General features: G+C 43.3%; 1 protein-coding gene across 2 annotated transcripts in view; it reads right to left on the reverse strand.

The window, feature by feature from the left end:
* The window catches only part of TNKS (tankyrase), a 135857-nt gene extending 122223 nt beyond the window's left edge, over positions 1–13634 (reverse strand). For both annotated transcript variants that reach the window (XM_051617485.1, XM_051617484.1), the window contains exons 1-2: positions 13123–13634; positions 4511–4735 (exon numbers count right to left, since the gene is read on the reverse strand). In XM_051617485.1, the coding sequence (XP_051473445.1) occupies positions 4511–4735; positions 13123–13624 (727 nt within the window). In that variant the 5' untranslated portion in view covers positions 13625–13634. The remainder of the gene's footprint in view (positions 1–4510; positions 4736–13122) is intronic.
* Between the last annotated feature and the right edge of the window lie 1009 nt (positions 13635–14643).

The following is a 14643-nucleotide window of genomic DNA, read 5'->3' on the forward strand; positions in this document are numbered from 1 at the left end:
TTTCAATACAGTTAGTTTAAAAATTGATTACATATACTGAACAACACTTTCAAACGGATTCAATTACTTAGTAACTAAACAAATCTGCAGTGACTAAATACATTGTAAAACATGGTCAGCAAGTCAGCTGAGCACTGCTTACCGTCCTCCAGATTTTACTACACTTTCAGACCCACAATACAACAGGAACTGTCACCCAGAAGAGCCACAGTCCATTTTCTACCCAAATTCAGCACATTTACCTTCTCTTCCTTTAAGTTCCTACACTGTCCTATGTTTGTAATATACATCAAGGAAAAAAGAAGCACAAGAAATCATAGTCATTCGTTGCCTTATAGTTCCTTTTAGAAGTCTGTGCACAGTCTGATGAGTTTTCATCAGTTCATGTACACTTATATCCTCATAAACTTCCCAGTGGCAGCTTAAATGCAGCAGTGCATCTGAGTACTTTTACCATAAATATGCACAGTCCTTTCCAAGGCTAGTGCTAGCCACAAGAGCATTCTACAGTTATAGAGCAATCACTACCTAGCTTTTGCTGGTCTTCCAGCTCTGCTTCAATGCCTCGAGTTTTTCGTTAGAAAAAAATATTCATTAATGTGCTGCACACTCTGTTCAATTGTCACTTTATCCCTTTTTGACCTGCAAAGTGGTCCAAAGAACAGTGTTCTCTACTAGATTTGAAAAAGAAAAGATGCAAACTGGGGTGGCACAGAAGAAAGGAAGAAGATAAGACAAATTAGAAATTTCTCTCCTGTTATATCACTTGGAAGAAGACGCCAAGAACCAGGAGCCAAACATTAGGCTAGATGACTAATTCCTACACAGTCAATTGCTTTCCAGACAGGTATTTAAGTTCAGCAATACATTCTAGGTTAAGACAGGATTTTCAGTAACTATTCTTGAATTAACGCTTTTTAATAAGCATGCCTTAGCATGTTCCTTTTTAAACAAACAAGGATGTGATTTTTTTTTTACAAGCCGATTTATTCCATCATATCGACTGTAACAGTCTACACTTAAGGTGTAAACAGCAGTACTGTACAACATATTCCAGAAAGCTATACTTGTATTCCTGTTCAGAATTCATGCCACACAGTCATTGTTCCATTACCCCTGTGCATGTGTTCCATCAAAAGATTTTAGATAAAGTCAAAGATCTTAAGTTAAAAATTATATATAAAATATTTGAAAATAATCAGGAATTTGCCAAAGACAGCAAAACATGCTTGCCCACCAGATACAAATTGCAAACAAACTCACTGCAAACAAAAAAAGAGTTACTTCCTTGTCTATACTCATGTCCCAGCAGTTTCACGGAATCAACTAAATCCTAAAGAAGCATCATACAAAGATACATACTAAATCTAGTGACTGGTGACACTGCCATCAGAAATAAATCTTGCATTGACAGATCAAATATCTGACTGAAGTATGACACACATGGATATCACTAACTCAACTAAGCACAACAGCATCATGCTTGCTTGTTTAAAAAATAAATCCTAGACTGTAATCTGCCTCCAAGTAGCTTTGTAAAGAAAACTTTATCTAGTCCTGCAGCTGTGCTCAGTGCTTCCAAGGAACCCTACAAACACAGCTAACAGGAGAAGTGCTTTGGGATTTGACTGATATTATATATATATATGCATATATATATATATATATATATATATATATATATACACACACACATACTATCTCCTTAGCCTAATATCTAACATGTTATATTAGAGTCACAGACCTAAACTGTGCATGGAACATAGAACGAAGCTCTGGGTAATACAAGAGATGAATTTGATTCTGTTCTTCCTTTCACTAAGCCCATGACTTTTTGCTGAATTAGAGTATCCCTTTAAAGGTATAATCTGTTCTTTGCCTATGAAAATCAGATCTAAATCTCAAATTACTATCAGTATTGTACATCAAAATCGATGCACAACATAATCTGCTGCCTTGATCTGATCCACCCAATGGCCTCCAAAGAGTCCTTAGACAAAGCACACAGAGCTACACTACTCACACTGCCTCTCCAAATCCTGAAGTCTTCTGTTGCAGCCATCTTTCATCCTATCACTTGTGCACACAAAGTTCTGCTGTTGCACTCCCTCCTGCTTTATAACAAGGTTTTAGAAGACCGAACAAGACAAATCTTTTCCAAGCAAACAAACACAGTCTTCCTTTGCAGGTCACTCAGCTTCTCAGCTTCTAACTGTCAACCTTCTCCCATTTAATTTGTATTTTCAGTCAGCAGTTCCCAAAGCCAGGCAGACACCAGCACTGAACAGACCAAAGAAATTACTTCAAGTCACACACCAAACTCCAGTTACTGATTGGAATTAATCTTACTTTTCAATTATTCCAATTTTGTGCAAAAAGTATAAATAGTCTAAAAATGTATTTTGGTGCTTCCTCCAAATTTTATTTTACTCAATTTTGGGCATTTTGTTCAAGTATCGACATAAGCATTGCAATAAAGCTAATGCAAATACTTGCTGTATAAGCTTTGCAGCTTTCTCCACAGGAATTTGATGTAATAAGTCTTTCAACAAATAGATATTATCTAAAATTCTGACAATTGTATCTCAATACCTGGATAACATACAGAACAAATCTCATGTTCATAAGCTTAACTGTGGTTTCTTAAAATCAAGCTTTTCTTTCCATATTTCATAAAAAATACAACGTTGAGCAGATGTGAAAATCACCAGAACTGATAAAGCTCAAGGAACTGATCTGAGTTTAGAAATAAAAATAGAAGTTCCCATTTAGAAAAAGAAGTAATACTGAGTACACTTAGAAAAACCATAGAAGTTAGAGACATGCTGACTGAAAGCTCTTTATATGTTTTAGATAAATTTAAAATTACTGAAGTGTTCAATTTTCTTTGAAATTGCTTTGGCTCCACACAGCACACATTCACTGAAGATATATAATTACTATGAACAATGGTGTCCTGCAGCTTCTATTTGAAAGCTTTAAAGGACTACTGAGATGTTTCTCCATATCATATAGAATGAAAGGTCAACCATCTTCCTAACTATGAAGACAAGATCTAGAGCAGCCCAGAAAGGAAAGACTTTACCTAGTGGAGCTAGATTTCTTGAGAGTTAAAGAAAGACAAACTTCCATATTCAGATTTTGAATACTGTAATTTAACAGATGGGGATGGTCCCCCACAACATCCTTCTCACTAAATTGGAGAGATATGGGTTTGATGGGTGGAACTGGCTAGATGGTTGCATCCAGAGGGTAGTGGTCAACGGTGCTAAGTCCAGATGGAAAACAGTGACAAGAGGTGTCCCCCAGGGGTCAGTGCTGGGCCCAGTGTTGTTTAGTATCTTCATTAATGATATTGACGGTGGCATTGAGAGCACCCTCAGCAAGTTTGCTGATGACACCAAGCTGGGTGGTGCGGTCGGTATGCCAGAGAGACGGGATGCCATCCAGAGGGACCTGGACAAACCAGAGAAGTGGGCCCAGGTGAACCTCATGAGATTGAACAAGGCCAAGTGCAGGGTCCTGCAGCTGGGCTGAGGTAACCCAAGAGATTAACACAGGCTGGGGGAGGTCACACTTGAGAGCAACCTTGTGGAAAAGAACCTGGGGGTACTAGTGGATCAAAAGCGGGACACGAGCCACCAATGTGCAGTTGCAGCCCAGAAGGCCAACTCCATCCTGGGCTGTATCAAAAGAAGTGTGGCCAGCAGATCGAGAGAGGTGATTCTGCCCCTCTACTCTGCCCTGGTGAGACCTCACCTAGAATACTGCATCCAGCTCTGGTGCTCCCAGCACAAGGGAGATGTGGACCTGTTGGAACGTGTCCAGAGAAGGGCCATGAAGATGATCCGAGGGCTGGAGCACCTCTCTGAAGGACAGGTTGAGGGAGCTGGGGTTGTTCAGGCTGAAAAAGAGAAGGTTCCGGGGGACCTCATAGTGGCCTTCCAGTACCTGAAGGGGGCCTACAGGAAAGCTGGGGAGGGTCTTTTTACAGGGGCTTGCAGTGAGAGGACAAGGGGTGATGGTTTTGAGCTGAAAGAAGAGATTTAGGTTAGAGACCAGGCATAAATTCTTTAGTGTAAGGGTGGTGAGACACTGGAACAGGCTGCCCAGAGATGTTTTGGGGGCTCCATCCCTGGAGGTGTTCAAGGGCAGGTTGGATGGGGCTCTGAGCAGCCTGTTCTAGTGGAAGGTGTCCCTGCCAATGCAGGGGAGTTGGGACTCGATGATCTTTAAGGTCCCTTCCAAATAAAAAAAATTCTGTGATTCTGTGTGGAAACCTTTCCCTGATTGACCCAGGTTAGTTTTTCACATGCAAGTTCAGCAAACCTTGCACTGCACACCTTGAAAAAGTTAGTCTTAAGTGACTATCACTATACCTACCTGCTAGTTTACAAGGAATTAGCTTTTAAGAACAAGCAATATCTTTCAAGTCCAGCACATCAACAATTACAAATGCACAAAACAGGTATCTGATAAAGTTTTAAAATAAGAAGTGACAGACTCTTACCAATACAGACATCTATCTTCCCCTTGATAGCAGCTTCATGCAAAGGAGTGTAGTTCCAATTATCTCTAGCATTTGGGTCTGCACCTTGACACAGTAACAGACTAACCACTTCAGCATGACCAAAAGAGCAGGCGTTGTGAAGGGGTATCAGTCCTCCATCGTCACGAGCATGAACGTTGGCCCCTGTCTGTAGCAAATGCTCTACAACATCCTTCCTTCCAAAACCTGTAAGAGAACATATTTCAGTTAATTTGTCTGGTAAAACTACATAATTTATTATTTTTAAATGTTCACTCTTACTCCAGTGTACAGGCATTATATTATTCATGTCCCTCTTCTACCTTTTGGTTCATTTAATCATAAAATGAAACTATTTTCACCTGCTTAAACAACAGTTGGAAGATGCACTTACACTCATGACAAAGGTGAACAAGGTCGTATTATAACCAGCCAGTATAGTTGCCACTCTCTCTCATGAAGAAGTTCTACAATAGGCTTGTCATTTTTTTTCAAGAAGCTTTATATTAAATTTTAAACATTCATAAAATCTGTGTGTACCTAAACTAAGTGTGTTACATACCATCCCTTGATACAGGTCTTCATCTTGGAGCAGAGCTCATATTAATAAACACTGAAGGACACTGTCAGTATTCAAGCAGAACAACCTCATCTCAACCTAAACTACATTCTTGCTCTTTTTCAGAGTCTGACTACTGCCAATGGAAGACTGGCAGAGAGACTAAGAAGTTACAGATTAGCCAAGCTGAGACCTCAGCTGGGAAATAATAATTCTTGAAGGTTCCAGCCTAGGAATACAGCCTCTGTCACAGACAGGGAAAAACATCATCATAAAGCCTGCATCAAACTAAAACACTTCAAACTCATCCCACATCAGCGTCCCAGACTCTGACACCTTTAGCTTGTTGTCCACGATGAACCTGGAAAGGTTCCAGTGGCCAGATGTGCCTCCTATTGCTTCAAACGCCTTAGACATGTCTCTAAACTTTTTTGATTGTGCACCCCTATTGGCAAAAAAAATTTTTGAGCATGCACCACCGCTATATGTAGATTTATAAATACAATACATATACACTACTCTACTATTACATAGATTACAAATATATATTAACCCAGAAATTTTAAAAGGCTAAGATAAAGGTGAAATAAATACTGGTTTAAAATTTATATTCTATCTATTCATGGTACAAAATACATTTCCTTCCTGCATCCCAGTGAAACACCTTAGTCTACTTCTCATGTATTTTCCTTCAACATTTTCTTGAAAGACAGAAGTCTCCTAAAGACTAATACTATGGTTAAGTTAGGCAAGGCCAGAACAGAAGTCCGTTTACTGAGGCACATCATGATTTGAGAGCTTTGATGACGGTTTAACAATATCTTTACTTCAGCCTAAAGAAGTATTCTTCTATGAGACTCAAGCAAGCAGGTGGAAGAACAGTCTGGAGAAGCCATCACAGATATGCACACATATGCTCACATCTAGTACAGACTGCACCAGTTCACACCTCAGTTAAGCCTGTACAGGCTGGTTACTTTTGGATAGCTGTAAAAATTCCTCCATCCTCACTGTACAGAACCATCAGCTGCTTGCAGCACAGATGCTGGACCACTACATATTACAAGACAGCACACTGAGCAGATACTAAAGTGGGTTTTCTTTAATAACATGGGGCTAAATAGAAGTTCAGCAGCTGCACCACAAGCTGCTGAGACACACCAGCTGCAGAGAAAAGCTGCACAACCAGACTGGCACCTCACTCAGCAATCTAGTTTTAGTCCACCACTGCAGAACAGTCAAACCTTTCTGGTACATTATATACCAATCACTTCACATTAGAAATTATACTACAGGAATGGAAGTGTGTGAATCAAAACTGGTATTATTAAAAGTGATACTTATTTAGCAAGACAAATCTGCTACCAGAAGAAACATTTTTCTTGAACTGTCAGCAAGGCCACTGCTACTATAATCACTGCAGTTTCTAACATGAAAACTGATTTGCTTGGTTCTCTTATAAAAGAGTCAAGAAACATCACCCGTAAGTCTTCAAATAGAAAATGACAGCTCCAGTGGGTACAACAGCAAAGAAAAGGTATCTGGGTCCTGCAGCAAAGCTAACAGGCCTGTGGCATAAATAACAAGAAGCCCTCAAAATTCCCACATTATATTATTAATTTGACTGGCAAAAGAAAATTAAGCAAGAAAAGAACTAGAATAAGATGCTTTCAACTAAACAGTAAACCAACAGATTTTATCAGCCATTAGTTTTAATAGACAACTAGTAAAAACAGTGCTGAAACTAAATAAATTTTTGCTTTACAAGTACCTCCTGTCCCTTGAGAAAATACCAACCTGACAGTGCCTGAAAAGCCAGATTCCTTTTCAAATTTTTCAGTGTTGTGATTTTCAGGACTACACACATCCTTCTTCAAGGTATTGCTGGACATGGGGTCATTGATAAAGGTATCTTTGGAAATGCCAGCAGTAAACACTTCACTATTTTGGTGAATTAGCTCTTCTGTTCAGTCCTCAAAAAGCACCATAAAGGTTACTGTGATTTTATCCCATCAGATAAATCTCTCAGAGAAGAAGGAACCAATTATGGGAATAGCTTCCCTCACCATCAGTGCCACCACAAGCAAGCCTGTAAAAACTTGAATTGATAAAGTGGCAGATCATTTGTAAAATTATCACATGACCCAATCTGACAAAGCCATTGTAATTACTGAAACTCCTGCAGTGCCGAGGTCACCTTTTGTAAAAGGCAACAGCCACCTGCCAAGCCATTTGTGACAGATGAAGCACATAAAATTTTGTTTTAACTGAAGAATCCAATGGGACACAATTTAAGACAACTTTAATAATCCTACTGTTGTGTATTTCCAGTGCAACTTTTATTTACAAAGTCTAACAGAGAGCTCCCAAGAAAGGATCTGTAATCAAAGATGCCAAAAGACACACAAAAAAATAGAAGGTAAAGCATCTAAAACCAGAGTAACTATGGAAGACAGTCACTTTTAAAAGCCCAGCCACACAAGCTTCTTTTGACAAGATTAACCTGCCAGCTCCCAAGGCACATTCAGTGCCCTACAGGGCAGGGTCCCTTGCTAGCTTGGGCTATTTCACACCAATAAAATGCACAAGCTTTGCCCTAATTTTAGCTTGTTTAGACAATTTAGAAGTTTCAGGGAAGTAGCAGTACCTCAGAAAACATCATCCAGGTGAGAACAGAAGCTGTAATTCCACTATAAAAAGGCAGTAGCAAGACAACATCTGAAATATAAGGCTGAAACACTCATCAATCAAACAAAAGAAAAGGCAAAATTCAGAGTGACTGACAGGCTCTTCATTCCTCCAGTCATCTCACAGCAACAACTGAAGACTAAGGTTTTCAACAGCCAGGAGATGGACAAAGCTATAACAGCTTCACATAAATCATGTGACAGGCAGACAATTCAGGGGAAACGTCACTTCACTAGCTCTTTGCCAATGTTGCATGCCTTTTTCCATTTTATACCTGTCACTTTAGGCTGAAAGTGATAAAAAATGCTTTAGATAGAAAACTGGCAGCTTGAAAATTAAGCTAAATAAAACTTGTAAATGCTGTCAGACAAGACGGCACACAGAAACACCACCAAATGCTTACTACTACTGCTGAGATGACCTGTCCTACTCCCCCTTCACACCCAGCTCCCAGCCAACAAGCATCTCCAGTCTCATCTCTTCTTGTGGCATTGAACCTAAGTAACAAGAGGCAACAGGGAGAGCAGGTTGAATGACTGACGAAGAAAGCGATGCAAGGAAAGCAACATGAGCATCAGCAGATACCCTCTGTTACGTGCTCCATTTAGGGCTTCCATGCTAAAACTGTGTTCAGTTAGTCACAAGCTTGCTCTTAAGAACAAATTAACTCCAAACGGAGTTAACTTTTGTAAAAGTGTATAATCACAGTTAAGCATACCTGCAGGTTTTACTGCAATCTTACACAAAGCAGGAAATATGCTCTTACTAAATGTCAATTCCACTTGGTAGAGCATTAAGCATAGCTTATATGTGAATATAAGCCCTCAAAGTGGAGATGTACACATCTTAAGAGACACCCAACCTTTTGAGAATCATTTTAAACTGCAAGCAGAGGGCAGAAGAAGTTCAAACTAAGTCAATGAACAACTCTTTCCTTTAAACTCTTTCCTGCACATTCTAGGACAATATTTTTCCCCAAGAAAGCTCTTCCAAAAGCCACCAGCACTTCTCCCACTTCACTAGACAGAACAGTTCAACTAAGTAAACTGAAGAGCGTTCAAGCTGGGAAAAAGAGTGCCTGGTTCAGTATTACTGAAGGTCTGAGATTTTACATTAATATCCTCTTGTAAATGTCTTCAAAGTATTTTAAATGGGAAGGAGACACAACACATTGCAGAGGTATTGCAAGACCATTCAAGAGAACAAGTTGTCAGTCACAAAGAAAGTTGAAACTTCCTAGGAAGTAACAGGCTTGTGACACTAACAGAGTTAATGTACTACAAAAACCTAAAAGAAAGAATTCCAAAGTCAAGGCCAGTAATTTATCAATTCACCTTTTTACATTAGAAAGTCTGTATTTCACAGGTTCTGAGCCTGCAAGGCTACCAGGATGTTTCCTAATTGCCTACACAACCTGCATCCCTCATACTACCCATACAAATCCAGCCGAAAAATTTTATCACCCCCACTTCAAGTTGCACAGGGCAGAATTAATCCGTGACTTTGCTTTATGAACAACTGCTTGAGTAAGGTCAGACAGCTTTTCTGTGGCAACGATGTATCAAGACAACTGCAACAAAATGAGTCAGGCCACTTTAAGAATGGTACCTCAAGCAAAGCTTTCCAGGGCAATTTAAGCCAACTTGTACATTGCACCACAGGTGGAGTGGTCAATTCAGGTGTCTCAGCAGAGAGTGGAAGCATGTAATAATTTTAGAACTCCTTACAGCCGTTTCCTGGCTCTCCCTCAAGGAATACTCAGTAGCTAGTTATATTAGTTCTGCCTTCTCAGTTGTTTATGTCACATGTTGGAGCAGCTTGCTTTTTTTTATGACTAACAGCTTGCTAGCTAGCAAATGAACTTGATCAGCTCTCTTCTTAAACTCCAACCTTTTACTCTTTTCCAACCCATGTGAGAACCCTTTGCCTTCAGGATCAAAGTTCTGTAATCCAGTAATTTTCCAATAAATACTTATATATGTTAGCCTTCATAAAAAGTTGTTACTTCCAATAGTTATTAATAATTATATCAAAAGCATGCTTACAGAAAACTATTTTCCTGAAACAGCTTTTTGCCATTACTATAGACTACACAGAAAGCAAACCAGGAATGTTGCTGATGCTCTAACAAATCACCTTAAATCAGGTTTCTCCTGAGTTTGGGCTGCCACCACCTAGAGCACTTCACCCTGTGATCCCAACTCCATACCTCCCAAAAGTCAATCTGGAAACCTCTAACTGTTCCTCAGTACATAAGTGGGCATTAAGCGACAGTTCAGCAATCACTATTAATATTCTCTATATCCTTGGGTTAAACACTAGAAAGAGAATAACTGTAAAGCTAAAAGAATGTATTGCCTAGGAACTTGAGAGACTAATTTAATTATTAAAAAAAAAAAGTTAAACTTCTCATTAAACGGGTGTGGAACTGGATAAGCTTATAAATGTGGCTATTTGAAGAGATTAGCTATGACTCAACTTACTTCTATCAGGTCTATCCACCTAGACACCTGTGAAAGGAGGTGCTGTTACTAATGGTTTACCAGCAAGGCCTAAACATATGAATCAAGGCGTCAGCAGCAAATACATATACATCCTTTTGTAAGGCTAAACCTTGCTTCAGAAGAGAAACAGCAAGTCTGTTACCAAACTGGCCCCTACAAATTCTTGCTGGCTCTGGGAAAAAGCTGGGATTTCAGACAGAAAGCCACAGGAATCTTCCCCCGTGTAGGCATATTCAAGGCTGAAAAGTCTCAGAAAGCCAATCTTGGTATGTGAGTGCTTTAAACAGAGGATGACACAAAAAAAAAAAAAAAAAAGCGCATCACTGTTGATCTGCTTCAAACACAATGGACCAATACAGGCACCTCAGCCTGCTGCTCTGCAAACACCTAATGATTCACAGAAAATTAGTAGGCTGAGAGCGAAGTTCCAATCTACCCCATACAAAGTTAGTTTTACTACCAGTTAACACTCCAATTATGCAGTGAAACTCTTTATCACGGGATGAGATTCCAATAACATGCAGAAACTGGGTCTTGCTGAAATAGTTGTTGAGCTACAAACTGCAAGAGTACTCAGAGGTATCATACAAAGAGGACAAGTGTATAACTCTTTCTTAGACATCTGCTTTTGGCAACCAGTTAAGGATAAAACCTTGAGCCAAATATGCCTTTGTTCATGCCAAGCACAGTTCCTTTTTTATTATTATTACATTACTAGCGTCACTTAAATTCTTTTTTTTGTATTTTAAAGTCAGTCATTTTCAGGTCTTCAGGACCTGCTTCTTACTGCCACAAACGCCTACAGTGATCCCAGAAACCCAAATCTCCTGCAATCCACACAGCAGTAGAGACACTACTGAGTTTTCCTCTTTCCAGGAATGTGTACCTCTATAGAAGAATCCCACAAATAACTTGTAAAGGAAAAGCTGAACACCACACATCCTGAGAGACATTCAGAATTTCAAGAGAGGCTCTGCTGGAGTAAGTCCAGTCAGGAGGATGAAAGGATAACAATTCTTGGCTCAACCTCTTCCTGCTTGACAAGAGAGGTCTCTATTACCCTGATATGGCCTTACTATTAATTTCTGTTCTATTAATAGCTAAGCAAAGCATGTCAGGTTAATTCAGCTCACTAGCTAACATTTCAACAGAGTGGAATAACTGATTCCCCTTCATTCAGATGAACTGGCAATTCAGATAGCCCCGATAAAGAAAATCTGGATAACACTACTGCTTCAACTTGATGTGGCTGTGCACATTTTATCTGGAAGTGGATAATGAACAGATGACTCCGACTTCTAGAAACAGATTTATACCTATCCCCAGCTTTTAAAATTATTTATTACAGATATTTCAGTTCTCACCTTATCCCCAGCTTACATATGTGCTAAGGATTCTGAATGCTCCTGAGAAGTCACCCCTTTTATCTTCCTTCTGCCAGGAGAAAGGAGATAAAGGCTATTTTGAAACTGAAAACCTCACAAATCTTAAGGAAACCTGAACTTAGTGCTTTTTACAAGAAACAGGGAAGTTGTTCTTCCCTGTTACAGTAAAAGTAACTTAACTGCCTGGCATTGCTGACAAAAAAACATCTGAGAAAACCAGACTGAACTAGGGAGAAGCTGAGTACCCAGGGAATAATTAAAGAGTCAAGCTACTCCGAAAACCAGGAAATGAAGAAATTAGAAGAATTCCTCTACTACAAATAACAAGATCAGAAGAGGAACTCTATCTCTTATAATTTAAGAGTTTGCTGTCAAGAGGTTTGAAAGAAGCAGTTTAAAACACTGCATATTGCACTTTCCAACTCCCGTTCCCCTAGAGAAGGCCATACAATTCAAAGTCAGGAATGGCTCATAAATCATGAGCTATTATCCGTAACATAGTTTCATACATACAGCAGACTTCTACAGTCATAAGCACACAAGTTTTATTTCTCCTTTTGCCCACAAAGGAGTAGGAGATGAAAGCGACACCCTGCATCACTGGCAGATACAGATACTGCCTAGTTGCTTTCAAAAAATGCGATTACAGGCCTTTCCAAAACAAAGAACCCTCAAGATAGAATATTCTCTAGTAAGAAATGTGCTTAATGCTATTGCATGTCAAATCCATTTGGACCAGACATATTGCAGTGATATGAGATAAAACATGTATGGTAGTTAAGGAAAGTCTTTAGATCTAGAAAAACAGATACAGGAATTTGTTGGGCACTAGAACTTTACCTGCTGTTTTCCTCGTGCTACAATGAAGCACCTTCCATTGCTATTACAGTAACATCTTACTGACCCTATCAACTTTCAAAGCCTTCTTTAAGTTTTGTCCATTTCTTCGCTAATCAAAGTAGGAGATACCACTGCAGCTTCAGCACTTACAGTCTGTCTACGCGCATCGCTGGGGCCCATGACTTTCAAGAGCTTCTACAACGCACATGAAACCCTTAACTTCAAGTCAACTCCGTCCTGAACTCCCAAGAGCACAAGTGTGCACCCTATACATCAAAACACAAAGACCTGTACTTGCAGGTCATACAGCCTCCCTTCCACCTGCAGGATCTCCTTGCCCGCTCCTTTTACCCAAAGGAAGAATCTTCTTCCATTTCATGCGGGGAAAAAAAAAGGCGATTTAAGAGCCACCTCCCCAGGACCTGCCGGGGAAGGCTGCCGGGGAGCGCGCCCACGCTCGGGCTGCAGCTCCCCCGGCCCACCGCGATGCCGAGCTCTGCTCCCCACCGCCAGGGCAGCCACTCCCGGGGAAGAGCACTCTTCCCGTCCCGACGCACCGGCTGTCATTGCCGGAAACTGGCAGCCGCTCCACCCCCCGCTCCCGCTCCCGGTACCCACCGGCGGCGAAGTGGAGCGGCGTGGACTTGCGGCCCGCCATGTCCTTGGCGTTCACGTTGCCCGTGTCCACCAGGCGCTTGACGCGCGTCACGTCCCCATTGCGGCAGGCCTCCAGCAGCTCGCGGAAGGCCCCGCTGCCCGCGCCGGGGCCCGCCGCCTCGGGACTCTCCGCCGCCGGGCTCGACGCGACCGACGACGAGGCAGAGGAGGAGGAGGACGAGGAGGAGCTGCTGGAGCTACTGCCAGCGCCCAGCGGCGGGCCCGGGGCGGCGGCGCCCGCAGCCTCGGAGCACTCCGGGGCCGGAGGCCGCTCCGCCTCGGGGGGAGCCTCGCCTTCGGGGCCGGCCAGGCTGTGGCGCTGCGCGGCGGGGGCGAGGTCGGCCGGCGCCAGGCTGGGGCTGCGCGGCGGCGAGGCGGCGGCGGGCGGCGAGGCCGGCCCGGGCGGCGGCGGCGGGTGATGGTGGTGATGGTGCTGGGAGCGACGCGGCGGCGGCGCCGCCATCTTCGCCCTCCTCCGCTCCCCCCCCCCCGGGCGCCCCCTCCCGGCCTCCGTCACTGCGGCAACGGCGGCAAGCCCCGCCCGCGCTTCCGCCCGCCCCGGCCAATCCCCGCGCCCGGGGCTCGGGCCCGACGTGCCCGGCGCGGGGCGGGACGCGCCGCCCCGGGACCGCCCCCCGCGGGGCGGCCGCTCGCGCCTGCCCCCTGCCGGGGCCGCTGCGGGAGGGGAGCCCGGGCTGCCCCCCCGGCTGGGCCGCGGCTCCCTCTGGGGCCCGCGGTCCCCATGGGAAGCCCCGGCTGCCCCCCCGGGCCGGGAGGGGCGGCACAGCCGGCTTTGAGGTGGGGGTGACGCCGGGAGCGAGCCCGCTGGCCTGGGGGGCCCGCGCTTGGCCGGGCGGCCGCCGGCCCCGCTCCCCCGGCCGCAGTCCAGCCGGCACGGCTCCTTTCCAAAAGCCAGGAATTGATGGAGCAGGAGCGGCGGGAGAGCAACCTGATGGAGGAAGCTCAGTGGAGGTTCTTGAAAAGTTTATTCGCTCAGCTGAAAGGCCCGTTTCCCCGCTCGTTTCGGGTGGAAAGCAGCGCTGGCGCAGAGCCTGCTCGGGGCAGTGACCGACTCTGCTCGCTGAGCAGCCACGTTCCGCAAACGGCAGGGGGAGCGCAGCGGGGAGCGCCCTGTCCCCCTCAGAAATAGCGGAGGCGGAACGGGAACCTGAGGGCAGCAGCACAGGCTGTCAGTGCTGCGGGGAAGAAAGAGCATCCCAGGGGTGTCAGGGACCAATGGCCAGATCCGCACTGCATGGGAATAAGCTGAAGCATTTAAAAAAAGGATTTTGTTTTGGATTTGGAAAGCAGCAGGAAGATGAGACCAAAGTGCTTCTAGCTTACTGGCATCTAGGGAGCATATAAACACCAATTATGGATAAACTGTTTAAGTCAGAAAGCCCCAATAACTGTCACCAAGAGATCTCCACTTAACTTTCATCTGTGAGCACAAGGGAGATTCCATTGACAAGAAAAATATAA

This window comes from Apus apus, chromosome 4 (genome assembly GCF_020740795.1).
Source record: "Apus apus isolate bApuApu2 chromosome 4, bApuApu2.pri.cur, whole genome shotgun sequence".
NCBI lineage: Eukaryota > Metazoa > Chordata > Aves > Apodiformes > Apodidae > Apus > Apus apus.